The sequence below is a fragment of the Tiliqua scincoides genome, chromosome 4, assembly GCF_035046505.1.
Source record: "Tiliqua scincoides isolate rTilSci1 chromosome 4, rTilSci1.hap2, whole genome shotgun sequence".
Classification (NCBI taxonomy): Eukaryota; Metazoa; Chordata; class Lepidosauria; order Squamata; family Scincidae; genus Tiliqua; species Tiliqua scincoides.
Genome location: NC_089824.1, coordinates 195446658 through 195468740, shown reverse-complemented (window position 1 = coordinate 195468740; position 22083 = coordinate 195446658). Strand labels below are relative to the sequence as shown.

Below are 22083 nucleotides of genomic sequence, written 5' to 3'. Positions count from 1 at the left end.
GACGCAACTGGAAGCACCTTCTGGTGGCATGTGGGAGGTGCTCTAAGGCATGAGGAGGCTGCATGCAGTCTCCTCGGGCCTCAGGAGGCATTCCGGGAGATTTTTTCATCAAACCTGAACTACCTCTCAGAAACCTCCAAGAGGTCTTCTGAGGTGTGCAGAGGATGCACACAGTCTCCATGCACCTTAGAAGGCATCTTGGAAAAAGTTTGGGAACCACTGGCTAGGCCATTAATAGAGCACCTGGGTAAGTGGGGAGAAAGGAAGTTGACTTGGAGTAGAAAAATGGTCAATGAGGAAAGAGTTAAGTAGTGCCCCCCCCATTGTTCCAAAATTCAGAAGGTTTTCTATGATTGCAACAAAGTAAAAAAAAAATTGTTAGAAGATATTCCACATCTCTCCTACAACACAACTAGTTTGTCCCTAAGGCCCTGTGTTTCTGTTTTTGTTTTCCTACATCATCATCTTCATCCTTTCCCCTCTCTTCAGCAGAGCAGAATATGAAAGCAACATAAAAAACAAATCCTGCAAATGAACAGAAAGGGATAACTATGCAATTTAAATAAATGGATGCAATGACTGAGTTACCCAACTGGAGATTTTCAGGGTAGCATTCCAAACCCTCCTTCCAAGAGTTCCTTCCCCTCCCCTGAAATGGAGAAAATCAAACATTACTCTGTGATCAGCTTATAAGGAATTATGGAAAGCTTTGGGGTGTCCTCACATGACTTCAATGAACTTGATCATTCTTAAGGACAAAAAAGTACAGAATCAAATCCACTGCAAAAATAGCATGGAAAGGCTATAAGGCACAACCTCCTGACTGACAGTCCAATCCTGAGTTGTCCAGCACACAAGGCTGCCATGGTGCCAAAATGGCTACTGTGGTATCCAATGCATGCCAGGCAGCCTGCGGCAACTCCTAAGAGGAAAGGGATATTTGTCCCCTTCCCCTTGGTAAGGGAAGTAGCCCCTCAATGGGGCTACTCAATTCTGTGGCAACTCTTGATCCAGCGCAGAATTGAGGAGTCCCGTGTCAGGCCACATGGCCACACAAGGGACTCAGGATCCCAGTGGATATGAGTACTGCCAATCCCACCCTCTCCCGCCCCACTCCCTCCCCGCCACACCTCATTCCCACCCTCTCCCTGCCCTCCCCACACCTCCTGCACCCCAGAACGCTTCCCCACATCTGTCCCCACACCCCCACTCACATCTCCGCCACCGGTGGCAAGCCGGTGTGCCGGGTTCTGGATCGGGTCTGAATCCCTTTAAAAAAGCATCTATTACTGTTTGCATTATGGTTATTTGTTTCTTTGAGTACAGCATAACAACAGGTTAGGAGAAGTGGAGCATTCCTGCGTATCCAACCCACTTCTCTCTGTTCAGTTGTTAAGGGATCCCAGCTTCTGCCCCCATGTCAGAACCTGTGGCTTTAATATTTCTTGGGCAATGAAACATTATACAGTATATAAAGCAGTATATAAATACTGTTGTTATACCAGAATGCATCATCTTTATATCAAAATAATACCATCATATACAATTATTTTTATACCACAATTATACCAGAAAGAATTATGTTTATTTATTTTTTAATGTTTAAATTTCTAGGTATCCTTTCATCCAAAGACCTCAAGGCAGTTAACAATTTAATTTAATAAAGCATCACAAAGCCAATAAAATAATTTATTTTAGAAGAAGTATCAGAAGTACATAAAATAACAAATGGAGAGCAGCAGTAAAAACCTGCAACCAAGAAAGCAGGCAGCAGCCCCTTCATATTCCCTCAAACGCCCAGGTAAACAGGAAGTGTTTAGCAATCCCTAGAAGACCAGATGGGGAAGGTGCACTACAAAGCCCACCAAGGAAGAAATACTTGTGCCTACCATTGAAAAGTCCCCATATGACATGTATGTCATCTGAGCCTCAGCAGGGGTCATCCCATTCCCTCTAGAATATCTTATTAGTAAGGAGATTCACTTAGGAGTAGATTGTACTTGAGTTATCTTGGAGCCCAATGCAGTTTTTTCCTGTCCTGTCACTGCAGTTCATTCTTTTCCCCTACCCTCCATGAAGAACATTTTAATGATGCCCTACTTGCTTCTTCCAGCAATTAAGGGCAAGAGAATTTGTTCAGCGGCGGAAGAGTCCCAATCTAGGGTGTGTGTAGAGCCTTCCGTTGTTGATTTAATGTGCCTCAAATAATCATATTTTCTCTTGTTGATGTTATGACTGTTTAGCAATTTGCTGTTTCTGTTTTTTTTCCCCACTGTCTCATAAAACCCAGTGAATGTGGATTTGTTTTTCTGGGGTGGCTTTGGGCATATATAGTTGTCCTCCTATGTGCTGCTTGCACCCATGGGGTGAGATTAACCTATGGGGGGAAGAGAACAAATAAACAAATAACAGCTAGCTGAAAGTTTGTTTTGCCTATCTTTAAAACAGACAGTAGCCATGGGGAGATGACTCAGCCGACCCTGACAATCCAGACCCATCCCTATCGGGGCTGCGACCCAGTGGAAATGTCCTATCCCAGGGGACAGTTCCAGCCAGCAATCCGCGTGGCCGACTTGTTGCAGCACATCACTCAGATGAAACGGGGACAGGGCTATGGATTTAAAGAGGAGTATGAGGTGAGAGTAACCTTTACTCACTTGAATTCTGAGTTTAAGATTGAAATAAAGGCTATGGTCAAATCACAGGGGTAATCTGGAGGAGTGTCCTGTCAGCTTAAGAGGCTTCTTTTGTATGCTCACTTTTCCCCACTTACTCCAGAATCCTTGTGTGAGTCCTCTTTCTGTTATACGTGATACGTATTGTCCTGCTTCTGAAAACCTAAAGGCCCCTGCCAAGTGCTCTTCTTCCTGCAAGGGTTTCCTGTCATCTCCCTACATACCAAAGAATGCATAATGGGCTGCAGCTTTCATTGGAATCCCAGATGCAGTGCAGAACGTACATGGACATCTGGATCAGGGTCCATGGGTGCTGCCCAGTAAATGTCTTGCCAGTTTCACTGAATTAATGTAGTGTTTCATAGGGGCAGTTCTTGGTGCTCCTACAATACTCACTGTAGAAAGAATGCATACTTAGAGCTGGTTCAGGTAGCATCTTCGCAACCTACCTCCATGTGTTCAGAAGTTTCCAGGTATCTGTAGCAACTAGCTGTTCTTACAGCTGCTAGTACTGCCGATGGATTACTCCTTTTCATCCCACTTTCAGAAAGGGGAACAAGGAACTTCTACCAAAAGACATCAGCAGCTTTGGAAGGGTGAAGACTGAGTAAATGCTTGGCAGCCCTTGGCCGGGGTGGGGGGTCCATGGTTGTCCAGAGGATGTTTGTACATAGAGTAGTGTTCTTCAACCTGTGGGTCATGACCATAGTGGGGTCGCAAAGCCTCATTTGGGGGGTTGCAGCAACCTTTCAGCGCCTGTGCAAGAGAGGACTTGGATCTAATCCAATAATGGAACTGCCTTATCAAAACTGAGTTCTTGATATAATCCTGCACAGCCTCTTCTTGCTGTCTTGCCCCACAGCTCCTATGGCTGGCCCTGCTCAGGCTGCTATCTCACAGGTTGTTGGGCAGTCACAAGAGGTAGGGGAAAATGGGAGCGGGGATGGGTAGATGGAGTCCTAGGAGGGATGGGGGGATCAGAGGCTGGGTCCCCAGTCTCATATCTACCTACCTACCTAAAGGTTGAAGATCACTGACACAGAGGCTTCTGAACATGTGGGGTTTATTTCAGAGGCTGTTGTGTGAACTGCCTCTTAATCTGTTCCTGGCAGTCGTGTGTGTGTGTGTGTGTGTGTGTGTGTGTGTGTGTGTGTGTGTGTTTCCTTTCAGTGGAAAATAAGTCAGAGTTTGTGAAGGGAGAAGGGACTTAAGGAGGACATTTCACTTCCAGATTTTGGGTGCCACACCATGCATACCACCCAAACAATTTGAGTCAAATGTATTTTGAAGGCCAGCCCATCCATGAGACCAGTCCTCAATCAGCAGATTGGTGCGGGGGGGGGGGGACTCACTGCCTACCTGCCTCCTGCTCCTCTTTCTCCTTCCATTCACTAGGTTGAAAAGGAGGATTGAGTCGAAGAAGAAATGTGGAGGAGAGGAAAGGGGTGCTGAGTGAGACCATTTAGGAGAGGGAGGAGCAGAGGGTGGGTGAGGAAATTAGCATTTGGCATAAAGCCTCAGGCATCAGGAGGTCTTGGGCTGGCCAGGTTAACTGACAGCAGGGAAGCTAATATCCCCAAGTAATCAGGGCTCAACCCTGGGGACTGTCCTTAATCTCTGGGTCTTTATGGAAGTAGTTGAAGTTCTGCAGTTTTTGGACTGTATTTCTTGATAGTATCATGAGCAACTGGAGTGGCTGCTTTGAAGGTCTCCAGTTAAACAAAGCTTTCCTGCCTGTCTGCAGGTTTTGTTTTTCTCTCCCCCCTTATTAATGGCAGAGTTTACAACTTGCTGCCAACAAGTCACGGAAGTGTAGGAAGACTCTTTCCACCCAGGTAGCTGCTGCTGCACATCACAGCATAGAGCCTTGTTACAACTAGAAAACAGTTACTGTGAAAACAGTGAAAGCACTGGTTCCTCATAATCATTGTTCATAGATGTGATATAACATCTGTAATATAATACCGAGTATGGGAGAGGGTTAGGAGCATCCTTTCTAGGCTGCTTTTGTTCTTTACAATCATTGAAGGGTTTGCAACACTTTAATATGGTGAATATATACCTAAAATACTGTATCATGCTTTAAATGTGTGAGTGCTTTTAGTACTGTGCTTGGTGAAGTCTAAGCACCAAATCCTATGGGTGAACAGCTGAATAATTTATAGAGGGGATAATACAAGACAGCTTGGGACAGTATAGGACACTACTGGGAAAAAAAGTAAGGAGATAAATAAGGGGAGCAAGATTTTCTGTATGCAGGGCTGGATTAAGCTATTGTATGCCTTGTAGCATATGTTAAAAAGAAGCCCCATATGAAATATATATGCAAGTAAAATATTTACTTGCAAGTAAACTAATTCAATTTTTTATTTGGTATACAACCAGATATCATGTTATTAATGATATCCATAATGATTACATATTATGCAGAAAGGCAGCTAGCGTGCCTGTATGGCACGCTAGCAATGATTGCCAGGTTTGACCCCCTATCAGCCGGCAGCAGGGCTTTGCTGCCAGCTGATTGGCTGGCTGGCCTGAGGGGGCAGGACAACTGAGCTTGATCTAGCGCGCAGGCGCTAGACCTGGCTCAGTTCCGTTCCTGGAAGCAACCCCCGCCCGCCCGCCCTGTAGCTAGTCTGGGATTAGCTGGTTGCTCTCCAGAGGACCGGGTAGGAATTTTTTTTAGCATCATCTGATTGGCACCAGGATGGTGTTTGTTTTTGCCTACCTCAGACTGGCTATGGAGCGCGTTTGGGTCTGCAAGATATCGCTTTAACGTCCTGGTCATTGGCGGTAGAAGTGTGGGGTGGGTAGGCAGAAGACCTTCTTGGTGTCCAATCTAAGTCAGCAAGGGCAGGGGTGAACCAGAACCGCTCTCAAGATGCTTGACCGGCTCGGGGAGGCAGGCTGTCTAGCCCCTGGTCTGAACTTGGGGGCCTTGCAGGGGTGACCTGAAGGCATAGCAGTTTGGCTGGCTTACCCTCTTCGGGTGATGGTGAAAGGCAGGCTTAATAACAATTGAGCTACTCCTGGAGTCGGGTGGATGCCCTATGAGATTGGGGGACATAGACGGCTAGGGCCGTTTCCCCCACTTAGAACCCCGCACTTGGGATGGGTATTGTTTACCCTATTTTGCCTCGTGGTTCTTGTTGTAATTCAATAAAGTGGCCCATTTTAATCCCATACCTATATTTATTGGGGAATGCATGGTAATGCAGCTCCTCCTGACATGTAACAACAGGGTTGCCAGATTGTGAGGTGCTGATTTCACCAGACAGCTTGCAAGCATTTAGTGGGAGGGGGGGCGGGCCTTGAAAAGTCAGAGCCTGTAGCATATACGACTTTTGCTACTTGTTTAATCTGGCTCTATCTATATGACTCATATGTAAAGGGACTGGCAAAAAAGAATCACTGAAGTTCATGGTTTTAAAATGTAGTTCTTGGCAAACTTTTATTTATCATGAGGTGGCTTGGACAATTCTGCCTGATCAGCCTGTCAAATCATGCAGGGAAGAGTATGTATGCACATTTTTCTCATCTCATTACAGCATAATCACATTTTAGAGGCAGGTTGGCTCTGATTGCCAGATGCAGGGGAGGGCACCGGGACAAAGATTGTGTATGTTGTCTTGTATGCTCCCTGGGACATTTGGTGGGCCACTGTGAGATACAGGAAGCTGGACTAGATGGGCCTTTGACCTGATCCAGCTGAGCTCTTCTTATGTTCTTATGTTCACATGAGAGAACAAAATGTCCATAGCATCCCTTACTGCACAATTTAAATGCTACTTTAAAGTGCAGGTTGGGAATCCCTTATCCAGAATTCTGAAACACGGAATATTCCAAAATATTGAACTTTTTTGAGTGCCAACATGACTTTTTTTTTTCTTTTTTGCCTAAAGAAATAAAATTTCATGTGTTGCATGCACAAACCTTGATTCATGCACAAAATTATTTAAAAATATTGTATAAAATTACCTTCAGGCTATGTGTATAACGGGTGTATGAGACATAAATTAATTTTGTGTTGAGACATTCCCAGAATCTCTCATTATGTATATGCAAGTATTCTGAAATATGGAAAAATCCAAAACACTTCTGGTTCCAAACACTTTGGATAAGTGTAGTCCAACCTGTAGTAGTTAAATTGCAAAAGGAGGGGAATCAGATGTTGAACCGCCCATGTTATTATGCAGTGGCATGACAAATGCTGAAAGATGCCCTCCTACTAGGACACTATGTCTTGATCTGGCCCTGCCTTCTGGTAAGGGGAAGGATATTCCCGAAAGATAAGGGAATATCTTCTTGTTCCCCCTTCTTGTTCCCTGAACAGGAATTCACAGATAAGTTCTACTTTTACTAGTCATCAGAATATCTTCAGCTATGAATATGAACCAAAACTGAGTATTCTAGGCCAGGTAGGAGTAAACAATAATTTTTTTATATATTTCTCTTTGTGTGTGTGTATGTTTGCATGTATGAGTATCAGTCACAAAGCACTGGCATTTTACAAGTTTGTTGGGTAGTGTACATGGTAAACAATTAATAGTGTTTTTCAGGTATCAGTTTTGTATTTAAGTTGGATCCTGGGTCTGAAAATGATATAAAGGATACACTGAAATGTCATAAATAATCAATTTCTCCCCTGAGAATGTACACTTTCTAAGATGCATGTTTTCAGACAGAATAGAAAATTAGTATTGGAGCTGTTTCTCAGCTGGCATGTCTTATCGCCTCAATTCAATGGGGTTCATGACTGCTCACTTCAGATGGTATATACTTTTAGATACACTCCCTTTGTCCTTTTACAGTGCAATCTAATGTATGTCTACTCAGAAGTAAGTCTGAGTTCAATGGAGCTTACTCCCAAGAAAGTGTGCATAGAATTGTTCCCTCATAGTGCAATCCATTTGTTGGTCATTGCCGGCGCAGTTGCTGTGCTGACCTAGAGTGTCACAAACATAAAGCACATTTGCGACTGGAGCAAGCATCACCAGCAGAAAGACCTGCACTGGCCCATTGGTACTGAATCCAAAGGAGTGGCTGCCGGTGGAGGTAAGGAAAGAACTAAGTGGCGCCGGGGTGGGGGGGTGAAACAGAAGTGGGGAGCAATTGTAACAGTATGGGCTCATCTTGTAATTGACATGATGCTGCTCCCAGCCTCACCCCTCCCTAACACTACACCTGCCCCTTTCTCTTTTCCGCTAAAACTTGCCTATTAACAGAGGCAAGGAGACGCAGAGTGGCTTCTATGGCATTTACCGGGAAGCAGAAGAATTGGGGGCACCGAGTACCTTGGGAAATAAATTGCCTCTGCCAGTTATGTGAGATATCAGGATTGTGGGTATTGGCGGGGTTGGATCTGGAGAGGCTTACAGAATTTGTCAAGTGTCTGGGTAGTTATGAGTGGATCTGGGTGGCGAAGGCAGGCTTCAAAGATGTGTCATATTCTTTATGCCACCTGGGCAGAACATGTTCAGAATGGGCACAATCTTAAAACATGTTCATACAGGTCACTGTGAATCATACCTAAGCTAGTTCATTTTAGATTAGTCAGTTCTGAAATGAGCCCAGGGAAGCTTGTCCATAAATACTCCCAACTGCTATTTCGCATCTATAAACTGAAAATAGTCATGTACTCTGTATGATAGCTGAAGTGACAAATGAAAGAAGCTGTGATAAATATTCTGGACATTCACCATGTCATATAAATGGCCAATAATAGGATTCACTGGAAAATACCTTTGCACCTAACTTAACCTGTATCAGGCCATAGGTCCATCAAGTCCAACTTCCTGTATCTCGCAGTGGCCCACCAAATGCCTCAGGAAGCACAGAAGACAACAAGAGACCCACATCCAGGTGCCATCCCTTGCATCTGGCATTCTGAGGTAACCCACTTCTAAAATCAGGAGGTTGCCCCTGATATTACAATGCCATCCAGGGTTTATGTAAATTGGCTTCAGGGTCAGTTGAGTGGAAACTCAGAGCCCAATCCTGAGCTCAGCTTACTGCCGGTGCGCACTGTTTGCTGGCCCTAATGCCGGGCGAGCGCGCGTGCTAGCCCAGCGCTGGCCAGTTCATGCCCATAAACAATTTTATGGCTGCAAGTTCATGCCCATAAATATGCCCATGAATATGGCTTTGCAGAAGCATATCTGCATGTACACAATCTATCTGCGAATAGATTTTAAGATACAAGCTTACCCAATGTGCATTTCTACTACAAGCTTATGTAGCTAATAAACATGGTCTCCTGCAGACACTACGGACATTATGACATGTGCTAAGCAGCCCTGTAAAGTATAAATAAGGTGCCTTATGGAGTGTTAATGGCCTGTGAAATCCCGACACACTGTAGCTCTGATAACCTCAGAAACAGTTACTTAAAGTGAGATCTAGATTCTAATTCTCAGTTTCTAGCAGCAGCAGCAGCTTTGTGAAATATGTATTAAAAATTGACTGGCATTGGTACTTCTGAATGAAAGGCCATATTATTTTCAAGGTTGCACACCACAATATCCACATATGTTTAAAGCTACAGTACATATTCAATGTTTGCTCCATTTAAAAATCTCACCACCTGAGAGTAGCTTCCACCCTCTGACTTTATAATTGGCATCTGCTGTGCCTATTTTATTAAAGCCAAAGAAAAATTGTGTGAAACCCAAACCATGGTGTTTTTACTTTTCAATGACAAGCTGATTCAGTGCATTTCATTAATTCAGTCTACCCTATGGCCACAATCCTAGGTGCCCTTCCAATGGTACCAGCAAGAGTTAGGCCTGGTTTATACCTACAGCACAAAGTTGTTGTAAGGACCAAAAGAGGGAAGGAACCAGTTACAGTATCCTGAGCTCCTTGGAGAAAGGGCAGTATAAAAATTTGAAAAATAAATACAACAGAATGAGGCAATAAAATCCTATGGTAGTTTGGACTGTGCCACTTCAAGCTGGAGGTTGAGAGTACTATTTTTTGAATTCTCTCCAGTGTGAAAAGGTTCCTGTCGGAAGAAGAACATTAGTATAGAAGGGAGAAAGGTTCGCTCATATATCTTGTTTTGCTAGTTTTCTGGTAGCATTCAAAAATACTGACTTTACAGATATTTCTACCACCTGATTTTCACTATGTTCTGCTTTTGTAAATTCAGCCTTAGTTCCAAGGAAATTACTTTTGGTTTGAAGTGCCTGCCTCCTGCACTGTGCCAGAAAGCACAGGGAACTGAGATGTAGAACATCTGAAAGTAAATACAGCCCTGAGATTTCTATTGTTTACAACTTACCCCATTTTTCAGAATTATGTATGGCAAAAATTCAAATATCACTTAGCCTAGAATACATGTCGTTATGCTAGCATATTTGCATTTGAGCCACTTGGACTTACAGCTGGATCCTGTACTTGAAAGTAAGTGCAGAGAATAGGGCAGAGTGAGTATCTGCATCTGATCATGGTCACAAAACTTGATGTTATATTATTGCTTTAACTTTATACTGGTATTTCGGAAAACTGCACACTTTGACTTAAAATCCTGATTGTTTGAGTATCAAGCTGTAGTCTCAGGCTTTATTTGTAAAATCATTTGTATTGGGGGCATATTGAGGTGTATGGAATTCTACATTATTTTTAAAAAAATGTTATCCAAAGGGATTTGCACAAAGTTGCACAGAATTGGATCAAGCTCTTCTGAATCTCAGGTGTTGAAACTCCTTTTTTGTTCTCACTCATTTTAAAAAAAACCCACTGAGCACTTTGCATTGTCCATTTTTGAGGAAATTATGCATTATAAATGAAACTTGGACTGCTGCTTGAAGATGTATTTTTATTCCTCCCATAAATTCAGTGGTAATGAGATCATTGGTAATACTATTGAAAAAAACAAAAACAAAACAACAACCTGCTAAACTGAAAAGGTGTTTTGGACCCTTACTAAAAGGTGCCACAGTGTGGAACTTTGATGAATGCTGTAATTAGCACTTTTGATTTAATTTCAATATTATCCACATCACATCAGCCAAAGAAAGCATCATGCGCTATTAAAGCAAACTTCCATTGTTCTGATGAAGTTCTTAATGAACAGAGCAATGAATTCTGGTAACTGCTCTACTGGCATTTCCTTTGGAGAAGTCCTTTAACCCTCCTTAGTACAAGTATTACACAACAGGGAAATGTTTTTCACGTCAGTAATACATGATGAGATCCCAAATGACTGCTTCCATTTTTGGGGCAATCTATTGTAAATGGTTGGCAACCTTCGGTCTCAAAAGACTATGGTATAAGCCTACAGCACCCAGTATTCCTAGGCAGTCTCCCATCCAAGTATTAACCAGGCCTGACCCTGCTTAGCTTCCAAGATCAGACAAGATCGGGCATGTGCAGGGTAACAGTTGCTGTCCAATCTATTGTAGCTAGACACCAAATGTACACATAATGTGTCTGTTATCTCTGTCTTTAATGATGAAAATGAGTTCCCTTCATCTGCTTTTTTCCAGCCTTTCACATCCAAGAGATTAGTTACTATTAGGTAGCACTTTCTTTGTACAAGGAAACTGATGTGTGATGAAAGATCCTGCCCATTTGCTTATTACATTGCATTAGCTTATACATGTGAGAATTTGACCTTAGAGCTGCTTTCCTTCTTTACCAAGAGCAACATCTGTAGCTCTTCCTGACCTTTTCTTCCCTTTGTAATCTGTGATGTGGCAAAACTACTCGTTAAAGCAACTTGATTGCAGTCCAGTGGGGGACCTGAGGCGGGGGCAGGGGGACAAAAGCCCTGGACACTACACTTGCCATGCGTTTGCCACTGCTGTCTCTGCCCACTGTGTTGTCTGCCCATCTGAGCCGTTCCATGGGAAGGCGAGGCTCATTCTCAAAAGTGGGTCCTGGTGCTAAAAATTTTGAGAACCACTGTTTTAGACCATTTGTCATGGGGTGGTATCAGTAATTGGCCTGACTGAGCACAGATTGTGGTCTCCTGCACTGTTCCCTCTGAGCTGCACAGCCACTCAGTGCAAAGCCAAGCTCTGTGCAGTTTGGCAGTGACATGTGATGTCATTGCCAAATGTCAGAAGACCCTGCCCTGCCACCGTGCAGCCATAGAAGGATTCCGCACAGCAGTGGGTATTATTACAGGAAACTCTGTTTCCATGACCATCAGAGGGCCCACCTGCCCAGGCCCAGTTCTGTTGGCTGTGAACAAATCCCAAAAAAGATTTCTTTCTTCCTGGAATGGAACAATCCAACAAAACCTCAGAATAAAAGTGCCTATTATAATATGGAATTCTGTATTGAACTGAATCCCACCCCGAACTCAATGCAATCCAAATCTCTGAAGACCAAAGCAGCAACCATTCCATAAACTGTGGCTCAGATTTTAGCCTGTCTCTAAAGAACGGCAGTTTTTTTTTTCCTTTCATTTGTGAGCCAACTGCTAAAAATGTCTCTGTGCCCTTGTGGGTAAAGAATTAGCCCACGGGTTGTATATTTATGGTGGAAATGGAGTAAAAGTTGTAACTGTTCTGTAATTTAAAGAGGTCTCAAGCTGAATTTATATATCAAGGCTGGCACTTTGATTTGTGCTCTCAATAATAGATACAATACACAGACATAATATATATGAATACTGCATATGGAACATTCATGTAGTTCAGGTGTTTGTGAGATGGCTTTACTCCTCAAGTTATATTACTGTGGCATAAGGAACACTGCCTCTGCCCTCAATTTAAATACTGTACATGCTGTCTGGGATTTCCCATGGGCATGAGAGAAACCATCTACGCTCCATTGCTAGAGATGGTGCATCAAAACTCCTGATGATTTCAAAGCCAGAAGCAAAATACTTCTTTTAGTTCCAATTGCAGTGTGATAGCAATTGTGAGCCCACATAAACCACAGGGTGCTAATGGTCTCTTCATCATTGTATTATTAAACATGCCCTCTCCTTGCAGAAAACAGTTGGCATGGCTGAGTGCTAAATCAGATGTTGTCTTTTTTTTCTTAAAACCCCCATGTTATGCTAAAACACCTGAAGGCGCTGGTTATTTCATAAACACTTCACTGTTGTTTATTTTGCAGGCTTTACCCGAGGGACAGACTGCATCTTGGGATACAGCCAAAGAAGATGAAAACCGCAATAAGAATAGATATGGCAACATCATCTCCTGTAGGTGCAAATTCAAACTGAACTGAACTTCCTGTGTGTTTCTGTAAGCATCCAGTGGGGAGGGGGGGATATGTCTGAGGGTATAAATGGAAAAAAAGGGATAAGAGCACAAAATAGCTAGCATTCTTAACATTTATATTAAATAACTTCAAGGGCAGTTTCTTTGTTGCTCTCCTTCCTTTTCCTCATTTTGCTTCATGCTCCCAATTTTTTATCTGTGATACTATTCTTAGTAGTTATAGAAGTGTTATAGAAAAACATATGGGAGGGTTGAGTGACACCACAGTAACAGGTTCCTATTCTAACATGCACATGTACAGCACTGGTGCTCAAAGTGGTGGGTCACGACCCACCATAGGATGTAAAAAAGTGCCATTCCCCCTTAAGGGGAGTGGTCCAGGAATGAGTGCCCCGGTGGGGCCACAGCGATCGCGGCACCGTGGGCACCCAGAACCTTGTCACCCTACCTGGGGGAGGTCTGCAAGCCTTGGAGAGGGTTCAGGAGAGACCCCCTCTGTGGGTTTCCCCCAAGCGTCGTATCACTCTGATCTGCAAGTCGGCGTGCATGCCCAGTAAACTGGAAGTTGCTCTGACCTGCGAATCAGAGTGATAAATCACTTGGGGGAGACCCACGGGGGGGGCTGTGGGCCTCCCAGACCCTCTACAAGGCTTGCAGACACCCCCCCCGCCCAGGTAAGGTGAAAGCCTCTGGTTGCCCGTGGCACTGTATTCACTGTGGCACCACCGTGGTGCCCTCTCCCAGTTTCCACCCCACCAGCACTTACCAGCGATTCTCAAACTCCTGGAAAGTTTTAGAGCCCCTGCATTATAGACAGCGCCTCACAATGAAGAAATGAAGAAACCTGCCTTTGCAGAGTATAAGCCCTATTAACATATGGCATTCAACACTCATACATTATGTGTGCGGATGTTGATATGCCCATGTGTACAGTTATTCACAAATTATTTTCAATGCATATATTGCAATAGGTTCAATCTGTACTCTATACAATTTTCAGAGTTCTAGTCCAATTGACTTCTAAAATGAATTTGTGTACAGAAGTTCTTCCTATAATGTGTAAAGAGCCTTCCATGGACATCTGGGACTTGCTTCATGCGTTCTGATATAGGAACAGGCAGAAGATCACTCCCATAACTCTGATTGTCATCTAAATTCTCCTAACCTATCCACCCCACTTCACCTAGATCAGTGGTTCGCAAACTCTCCTGGAGTCTGAGAACCTGGGGTAAGTGCTTGTGGGGATAGGGACTAGGATAGGGGGGGTGGAATTTGCAGTTGGAGCCCACTTCCAGTATCAGAAGCTCTGAACCCAAACCGGAAGTGGGCTCTGACTGCAAATCGGAGCCCGCTGCAGCAGAGCGGAGACTCGCGGAGAGGGCTGTGAGCCTCCAGGACCCACTGGGGGGGGGGGCTGCACAGTCCTCCAAGGTACAGTGGTGCCTCTCAAGACGAATGCCTCGCGCAACGAAAAACTCGCAAGACGAAAGCGTTTTGCGATTTTTTTGGTGACTTGCAAGATGAATTTTTCTATGGCCGTGCTTTGCAAGACGAATTTTTTTTTGCAGTTTTTTTTTGGTTTGTTTGCAGTTTGCAGTGATGCCTCGCAAGACGAAATTTTCGTAATACGAAATGACTCGCGGAACGAATTAATTTCGTCTTGCGAGGCACCACTGTATGTGTAAATGCACCTGTGATCGCTGCAGCACCACTGGGACACCCATTAATGGATCACTCCCCTTAAGAGGAAAGTGACTTGTTTTGGTCCCAATGGTGGGTCGCGACCCGCCACTTTCGGAATGACTGATGATTTGATTTTTTTTTTTTATCTGACTTTTTGGCTCCTGGCAATCCAAGTTCAAACTTGTCCAGTCATGTTTTGAGCTTGGGTGGAATACTGAGCAGAGTGCACTATTGTACTAAGTTTTATTGTTGTAAAATCAACTCGGAACTGTACATTGCAGTACAACCCCCATTTTGTACCTCCCTTAGCTACCATTTTGTGGCATGTTTTACCTCCCCTTGCCAGCATTTTGTATTGGCAAAAAAAGGAGCTCTTGGAAGCTTACACGACCCTTGTTCTTATGCATGTGTGTATGTTCAGTAGAGGCCTGCCACTACATTGCCGCTGTCCCCAGGTACATGTACTTCTATTTGTTCGTAGAAGTAAAGGGAAAGAAACCATCTCACTGCCTCTGAACCCAAAATGAAATGTTAGCCTTCATGATTCCCCATGGCGGGAAGTGCCAAGGGGCTAAATGGATACATCGGTTCTCATTTGATCTCCCCATACCATTTGTTTGCACTGTCTAATACGTACCAGAAGCTATTGCATTTGAAGAGCATTTCTAACTACGGTTCTTAACTCCTGAAAGCATCCTGCCTTGAAGGACAGATTTATCACCCAGTTTTAGGTAAATGGCAAACACAAAATCTCTGGTCAAATCATTGCAAGAACTAACTTGTCTTCCTTGCTATGTATTCGCTCTGAGGTAGCACAGGTCATCTGCAAATGCCAGCTGGAAAATAATGGACCACAAAAAGTAAACATAGGGACAGCAATGAAATTCAGGTACTTAAAGGTAGAGGAAAAGGAACTTGGTGTCTAGGGCAGTGGTTCTCAAACTTTGAGAGAGCGTTATTGCCTCAGTAAGTCTTTGTGGGGGAGGGCTAGGGCAATGACATGATCCCCAGGATCACGTCTGTATGGGGGGGGGCGAGGGGGTGATTTTCACTCATGCTATGTAGGCAGAGCTGCAGCAGGTTGCAGGAGGTGTGGGGAGCCCTCCACAGTGCTCCCCGAGTCTTGGAACGTTCAGTAAAAGTGGGCGCAAAGCACTTCCTGCAAAACTTAAGTACTTTGCATTCGCATTTTCCAAATGTTCCAAGCCTTGGGGAGCACTGTGGAGGGCTGTGCAGAGCTCCCTGCACCTCCTGCAGCCCTGCCTACACAACGCGAGTGAAAAGTACTCCCTCTCGCCCCCCCCCCCCATACAGATGCAATCCTGGGGATCACTTTCCTGCCTCTTCCCTTCCCCCGCCCCTTAAAGGGATGGGGGAACCTTTACACAAACAGGTGGATCGCAACCCACCAGTTTGAGAACCACTGGTCTAGGGGATAACTGCCAGGTTTCCTGCAAAACAGAGCTGCTGTGCCTTTATTAGAAGGTTGCATAGAAAGAAGGTTGACAGATACAGCTTCACGTGCTCGTGTATGACTATTAAAGAAGATACAACATTTCTGATATATATTTTTCTCCTGTGAGATTATTAAGGCACAGAAGCCTTGTTAGACACCAGATTTGGTGATCCTAGCATGAATCCTAGCACAACCTCAGTGTGAACTAACCTTTTATGATTGTTCAGGGCTCATAGTTAAAGCTTCACCCTGTGCATTGTTACAGCCCAAGTAGAACTACCTCTAAAATTGAAGAGAGTGATTCTGTCCTTCCTGATACAGAGCTCCACACACTCATAAGAAAATAAGAAGAGCCCTGCTGGATCAGGTCAAAGCCCCATCTAGTCCAGCTTCCTGTATCTTACAGTGGCCCACCAAATGCCTCAGGGAACACACAAGACAACAAGAGACCTGCATCTTGGTGTCCTCCTTTGCATCTGGTGTTCTGAGGCAGCCTGCTTCTAAAATCAGGAGGTTGCACATATACATCATGGCTTGTAACCCGTGATGGACTTTTCCTCCAGAAATTTGTCCAATCCCCTCTTAAAGGTATCTAGGCCAGATGCCATCACCATATCCTGTGGCAAGGAGTTCCACAGACTAACTACACGCCAAGTAAAGAAATATTTTCTTTTGTCTGTCCTAACTCTCCCAACACTCAATTTTAGCAGAAGTCCCCTAGTTCTGCTGTTGTGTGAGAGGGAAAAGAGCATCTCTCTATCCACTGCATCCATCCCCTGCATAAGTTTGTATGTCTCAATCATGCCCCCCCCCGACGCCTTTTTATCTAGAATGAAGTGCCTCAAACACTGTAGTCTTTCCTCATAAGGGAGCAGAGATAGCTTTGGACTTCAGAGTGTGGCCAGTGGTCATGCGAGACTGTCTTGTGTGCACACCCAACTCTTTTAGCCCTAATACCCCAAATAATAGCCCTATCCTATGCTTTTCGCACCGTCAATGCAGGTGTGCCCAAACAGCTTGCACTGCATCCTGTGGGGGGAAGTCCTAGCGGTCTCCTCTGGGTAAGAGAACATTTATTCCCTTACTCAGGGGGTAAGCCCCCACAGCACAGAGGGGTCTACACCTCCCCACCACAGTTTTGTGCGCTATTGGAGGTGCTTTTATGGTTGTAAGTCAGTATCAGAATACTTGTATTCTGTAAATCAGTATGTAAGGCAGAATACTTGTTCCACCTGTGGAAGATCCCAGTAGGATTGGGCTGTAAGATACCTAAGCTTGTGATCTCAAGAGTTCTTTATGCATGTATGGTGAAGCAACCGACTTCTCCTTTCCCCCCTAAAAGCAGCAGTTGCCTGCCACTTCTCAGATTACTTTTGAAACTGCTTCCAAACCCCAAAAAAACTCCCTTCAGATTTCAAAAGCAGCTCATGTACTTTTCCCTGAGAACCACAGTTGGCTTTATAAGAGGTTGCTTTTGTTGCTTAAAATGCTTGCTGTTCAGCATATTCAGCTGCATTATCCTGAGTCAGACAGTTAGGGTCCAATTTTAACAGGCTACTGTGCTGTCAGAACTTGCATTCTCAATGGTCAGTGGTCTTCCTGGCATTGCAAAGTGCAACATGCTGTCACTAGAAATGGTGAGTAGTGGTGACTGTGCAACAGCAGCCTTCAGAGAAGCTTCAGAGTTGGCGTAGGGGGTGGGTGGACATAATGGAGCAAGGAGGGGGTAGAACAGAGCAGGGGCCAGACTAGATTGGGGGTATACTGCAAATGTTGCAGTTTTAATATCTGAGTAGACATATCAGGATCCTGCAGGAGAGAAACAGAGCTAATGCTTTCATGGTGTAAAGGCAACTGTTTTTGTTTTGTTTTGTGTTACACCTACTACAATGTAGATCTACTATGTAAAACAGCTAACAATTCAAATAGATTAGAGCAGTGGTTCTCACACATTTAGCAAAGGGACCCACTTTTTAGAATGAGAATCTGTCCGGACCCACCGGAAGTGATATCATCAAGCAGGAAAATTTTTAACAATCCTAGGCTACCCACATTTACCCAAGAGTCCCATTGACTATCATTGTTAAAAGCATATACATGGTAGCCTGTTAAAAGTACAGATCTATAACATTTCCCCAAATGCAGTCACATACAATGGTAGCATCAAGTCTAATAGATATTAGTATTAGACTTTAAAATAAAATATTGAAATGAATGGGGATATACCTGATATTGGCTTGTGACCCACCTAGTGTTTGAGAAACACTGCTTTAGAGTAAACAGAATCCCTGATGGGTAAGAGAGCAAAGAGGTGTGATCATTATGTGCTATGTGTGATTACACACAAAAAAAAAATACACTGTTTAAGTGAGGTTCAGGGGAAAGAACTAAGAAATTAACTTCAAACAAGATAAAAGGGAAGTGAAACATTAGGATAGTATTCACAAAAGTCAATCGTTGTTCAACAAAGCCCTGTAGGTATAAATGTATTTGCAGTACTGTAGGAATGAAAAAGGAGAAGGAGTGCATTTGAATAAGGAAGCCTAAAATGTGCTCAGTATTATGGCAGGTAGCCTAATGCACTGCAGTCCAGTATTGCAAAAATCTCACTACCGTTGGGCACTGCAGGACCCCCAGTGCAAATATTCAGAGACCCCACATACCCGTCAATGACTCACCAGGCTATCATCCATTGTATCTTTATAATGCATTTTCAGAGTAGGTAAGGTGGTGATGGTGGCAGTTTGGAGGGCAACTGGGGCAGGGAGTGGGGCAGGCAGGGGGTAGTTTAACTGGCAGTTTGATGGGGGAGGGCTGGATAGCGACAATCACTCATGCTAGGATCCTGTCCTCCTTTTCTTAGCCTAATGCCCCTTGAGAATCCTCAGACTTATGCTGGTTATTGCTGGGTATAGGTCTGACCCATTGGCAGCTAAGCAGCCTTTGGGGTGGTAAGTAAAAAAGATTTTTATTTACCTCTCCTGGGCTGGTTGGTCTCCCACTCCCACCCTTAGGATGCAGCACTAGTGGACGGTAGATTGGAGTTAAAGGCCCAGCAGCCATATGTGGCAACTTACACTTGTGCCAGCTCAATCACTGGCACGAGTCCACATTGCCTGAGGAAGGCAGATCAGGCCCAGGTAGAGAGTTTGGATTTGGTGTGCAGCGCCACTAATGATCTTGCCCCCCCCCTCCCTTGGAATGTAAGGACATAAGAAAAGCCCTGCTGAATCAGGCCAAGGCCCATCTAGTTCAGCTCCTGCATCTCACAGAGACCCACCAGCTGCCTCAGGGAGCACACAAGACAAGAGACCTGCATAATGGTATGTCCCTTGCACTTGACATTCTGAGGTAGCTTACTTTTAAAAGCAGGAGGTTGCACATACCCATCATGGCTTGTAGCTTGTGATGGACTTTTCCTTCAGAAATCTGTCCAGTCCCCTTTTAAAGGCATCCAGACCAGATACCATCACCACATACTGTGGCAAGGAGTCCCACAGACTAATTACTCGCTGGGTTAAAGAAATATTTTCTTTTGTCTGTTCTAACTCTAACTCAAGTTTAGTGGATATGCTTGGATCTGGTGTTGTGTGAGAGGGAAAAGAACATTATTCTATCCACTGTGTCCAAAATGCTGCATAATTTTGTATGACTCAATCATGTCCCCCTTTGGCACCTTTTTCCCCCTGACCTGATCTACCCCACTCCCTGCTCTGAAATCTCCCCTACGCACTGTGGTCCTGATGTGCATCTCTCTCTGTCTCTCTCTCTCTTTCACACACACACACACACACACACACACACACACACACACACACACACACACACACACACACACACACACACACGTTGGTTTTTTGTTTTTGTTTTAAAGAGACAGTCTTGGTTTTAAATACATAAGACAGTCTTATGTTTTAATGATGGACTTAACATAACATTTAGTTCCACCGTTGATGAGGGTGTTTTTCAGTACTTCTGTTTAATCTATCCACCCCATTTTACTGCTAGTTATTTGTTGTCATTAATCCATGAGCCCATTGCAGCATAATGAGGTATATGGATCTTCTCAATAGCTTCCAAACATATGGAAATAATGCAATTTAAATTAAGTTTTGGTGTTAGCTTTAACCAAGCATGGTGCACTAAAAATACAAATAAAATAAAAGGCCTCATTACCTCTTGAAGGGTGAGCCGTGATCATTACTATTACTTAGGCTTGCTGCATAAACAGAAGGTCCTTTCATGCCATTCACACTTTCAAGCAAAATAAATCTCCGATAGGTGAAGAAAATGCTTTATTTCACCACGCAGTGTCTGCAATGAAACTGAACACTGGCAAATCCTAAAGCTTAAGTGGACACAAATATAAACATGCTCCTGCCTTTAAGGTTTGTTTTCTCATGGCAGGCAAACAAATTTCATAATGTACAGTCAATTCCTACAGATGTTTTTCCACTGCGAGGTGACATTTGCAGCAGTGACCTCTGAACCAAATCCACATTACACTAATTCACGTAAATGGTGCCATAATAGCAGATATTCGGGCTTTTTTAATGGCCGTAATTCATAAAATTAAATAATGGTTAGAAAAATTTGGGTACATGAGTGCTGGATAAATTAAAAATAACCAGAAGTTCTACTTAAGGCAAAGAAATTTTAGAGTTCTGGCTTTGCTGTACTGAAATCAGCATATGCCAACAGAATGCAAAGTTGGAACATTTAAACGTTGAAGTGCAAGCAAAGTTCCAGTGGCAGGTTGCTAGAGATCCTGGCACAATGTCACGCAGTCTGCCCCTTCATGGCACATTGGGTCCTACCATTGGTTACTGAGGTTTCAGGGGTCAGCCTGGCCAGGTAGGAACTTCTTAAGATGATGCGCCCGTGGTCAGCATCCTACCTGACCAACTCCTGATGCCCCCCATGAGCCACTTTGAGGTAGAATCCTGAAAATCAATAGTTTCACTGAGAAAACAGCAGCAGCCAGTTTCCAGAATGTAGGGTAGTGAAATGTAGCAGAGAAATCTAAACCAAGCCCAAAGGAGCAAGCATTTCAAAAGCAAGCATCAGAAGAAACATAATTTAGCACTCAGTACAGTAACTCCATGCTAGGAATTGAAAAAACTTTACGAAATGGGAGAGCAAAGCAAAGCAGAATATAGGCTACCATCTCCTTTCCTTCTCTCACTGTTTGTTCCACTTGATCATAAAAATTGTAAATAGCCATATTGTTCCATAAGGGGAAAAAAAATCCACCAGGATGCAGGTCTCTTGTTATCTGGTGTGCTCCCTGGGGCATTTGGTGGGCCGCTGTGAGATACAGGAAGCTGGACCAGATGGGCCTATGGCCTGATCCAGCGGGGCTGTTCTTTTGTTCTTAGATACTTTTCTGCATTTCAGCTGCGACCCAGCAAAGGTCATGTTTCCAAAGATGCAAATACTATAAAGAAATACTAAGCCAAAAGAGTGTGTTAATAAATTGGAGATCATATTACTAGTGAACAAGGAGTGTATTTTCTAAGCATAGGACATGAATAATGAAAAAGCAAATCTAGGTGCATTGATCCTGAATGCAGTTGATACTGTGTGCCAGGGGTGTCCAAAGTTTTTGGCAGGATGGCCACATCAGCTCTCTGACATTGTGTTGGGGACCGGGGAAAAAATGATTAATTTGCACTTAAAATTTGAATAAATTTACATAAATTTACATAAATGAATATATTAAAGATGAACTTATATGAATGAATGAAGGTCTTGCAATAGCTCAAGGCCTATAAAAGGCCTTGCACAAAGCAAGGCTGGCCTTTCCTTTGTTGCCGCTACTGCATCACAGACGTGAAACAGCAAGCAGTGGAAGGAGCTCTTATCCCACAGATCATGCAAGAGGTCAAACAGTCACCCTCACACTGAGAGCAGTTGCATTGGGCCAGAGTGGGCTCCAACAAATCTCCAGAGGGCCAGATGCTCATTGGAGACTAGGGGCTCCCTGAGGGTTGCATTGAGAGGCCTTGAGGGCTGCAAGTGGCCCCCGGGGGCACCCCTGCTGTATGCAATTATCAATTTAAGAAAAACATGTTTGGGATTAGTCAAT

The 22083-nt window shown here is 43.9% G+C and overlaps 1 protein-coding gene across 1 annotated transcript in view; it reads left to right on the top strand.

Annotated features, from left to right (window-relative positions):
* Nucleotides 1-22083, top strand: part of PTPRT (protein tyrosine phosphatase receptor type T) — a 556684-nt gene that overhangs the window by 499468 nt on the left and 35133 nt on the right. The window contains exons 21-22 of the mRNA XM_066624691.1: nucleotides 2449-2636; nucleotides 12750-12837. Of these exons, the coding sequence (XP_066480788.1) occupies nucleotides 2449-2636; nucleotides 12750-12837 (276 nt within the window). The remainder of the gene's footprint in view (nucleotides 1-2448; nucleotides 2637-12749; nucleotides 12838-22083) is intronic.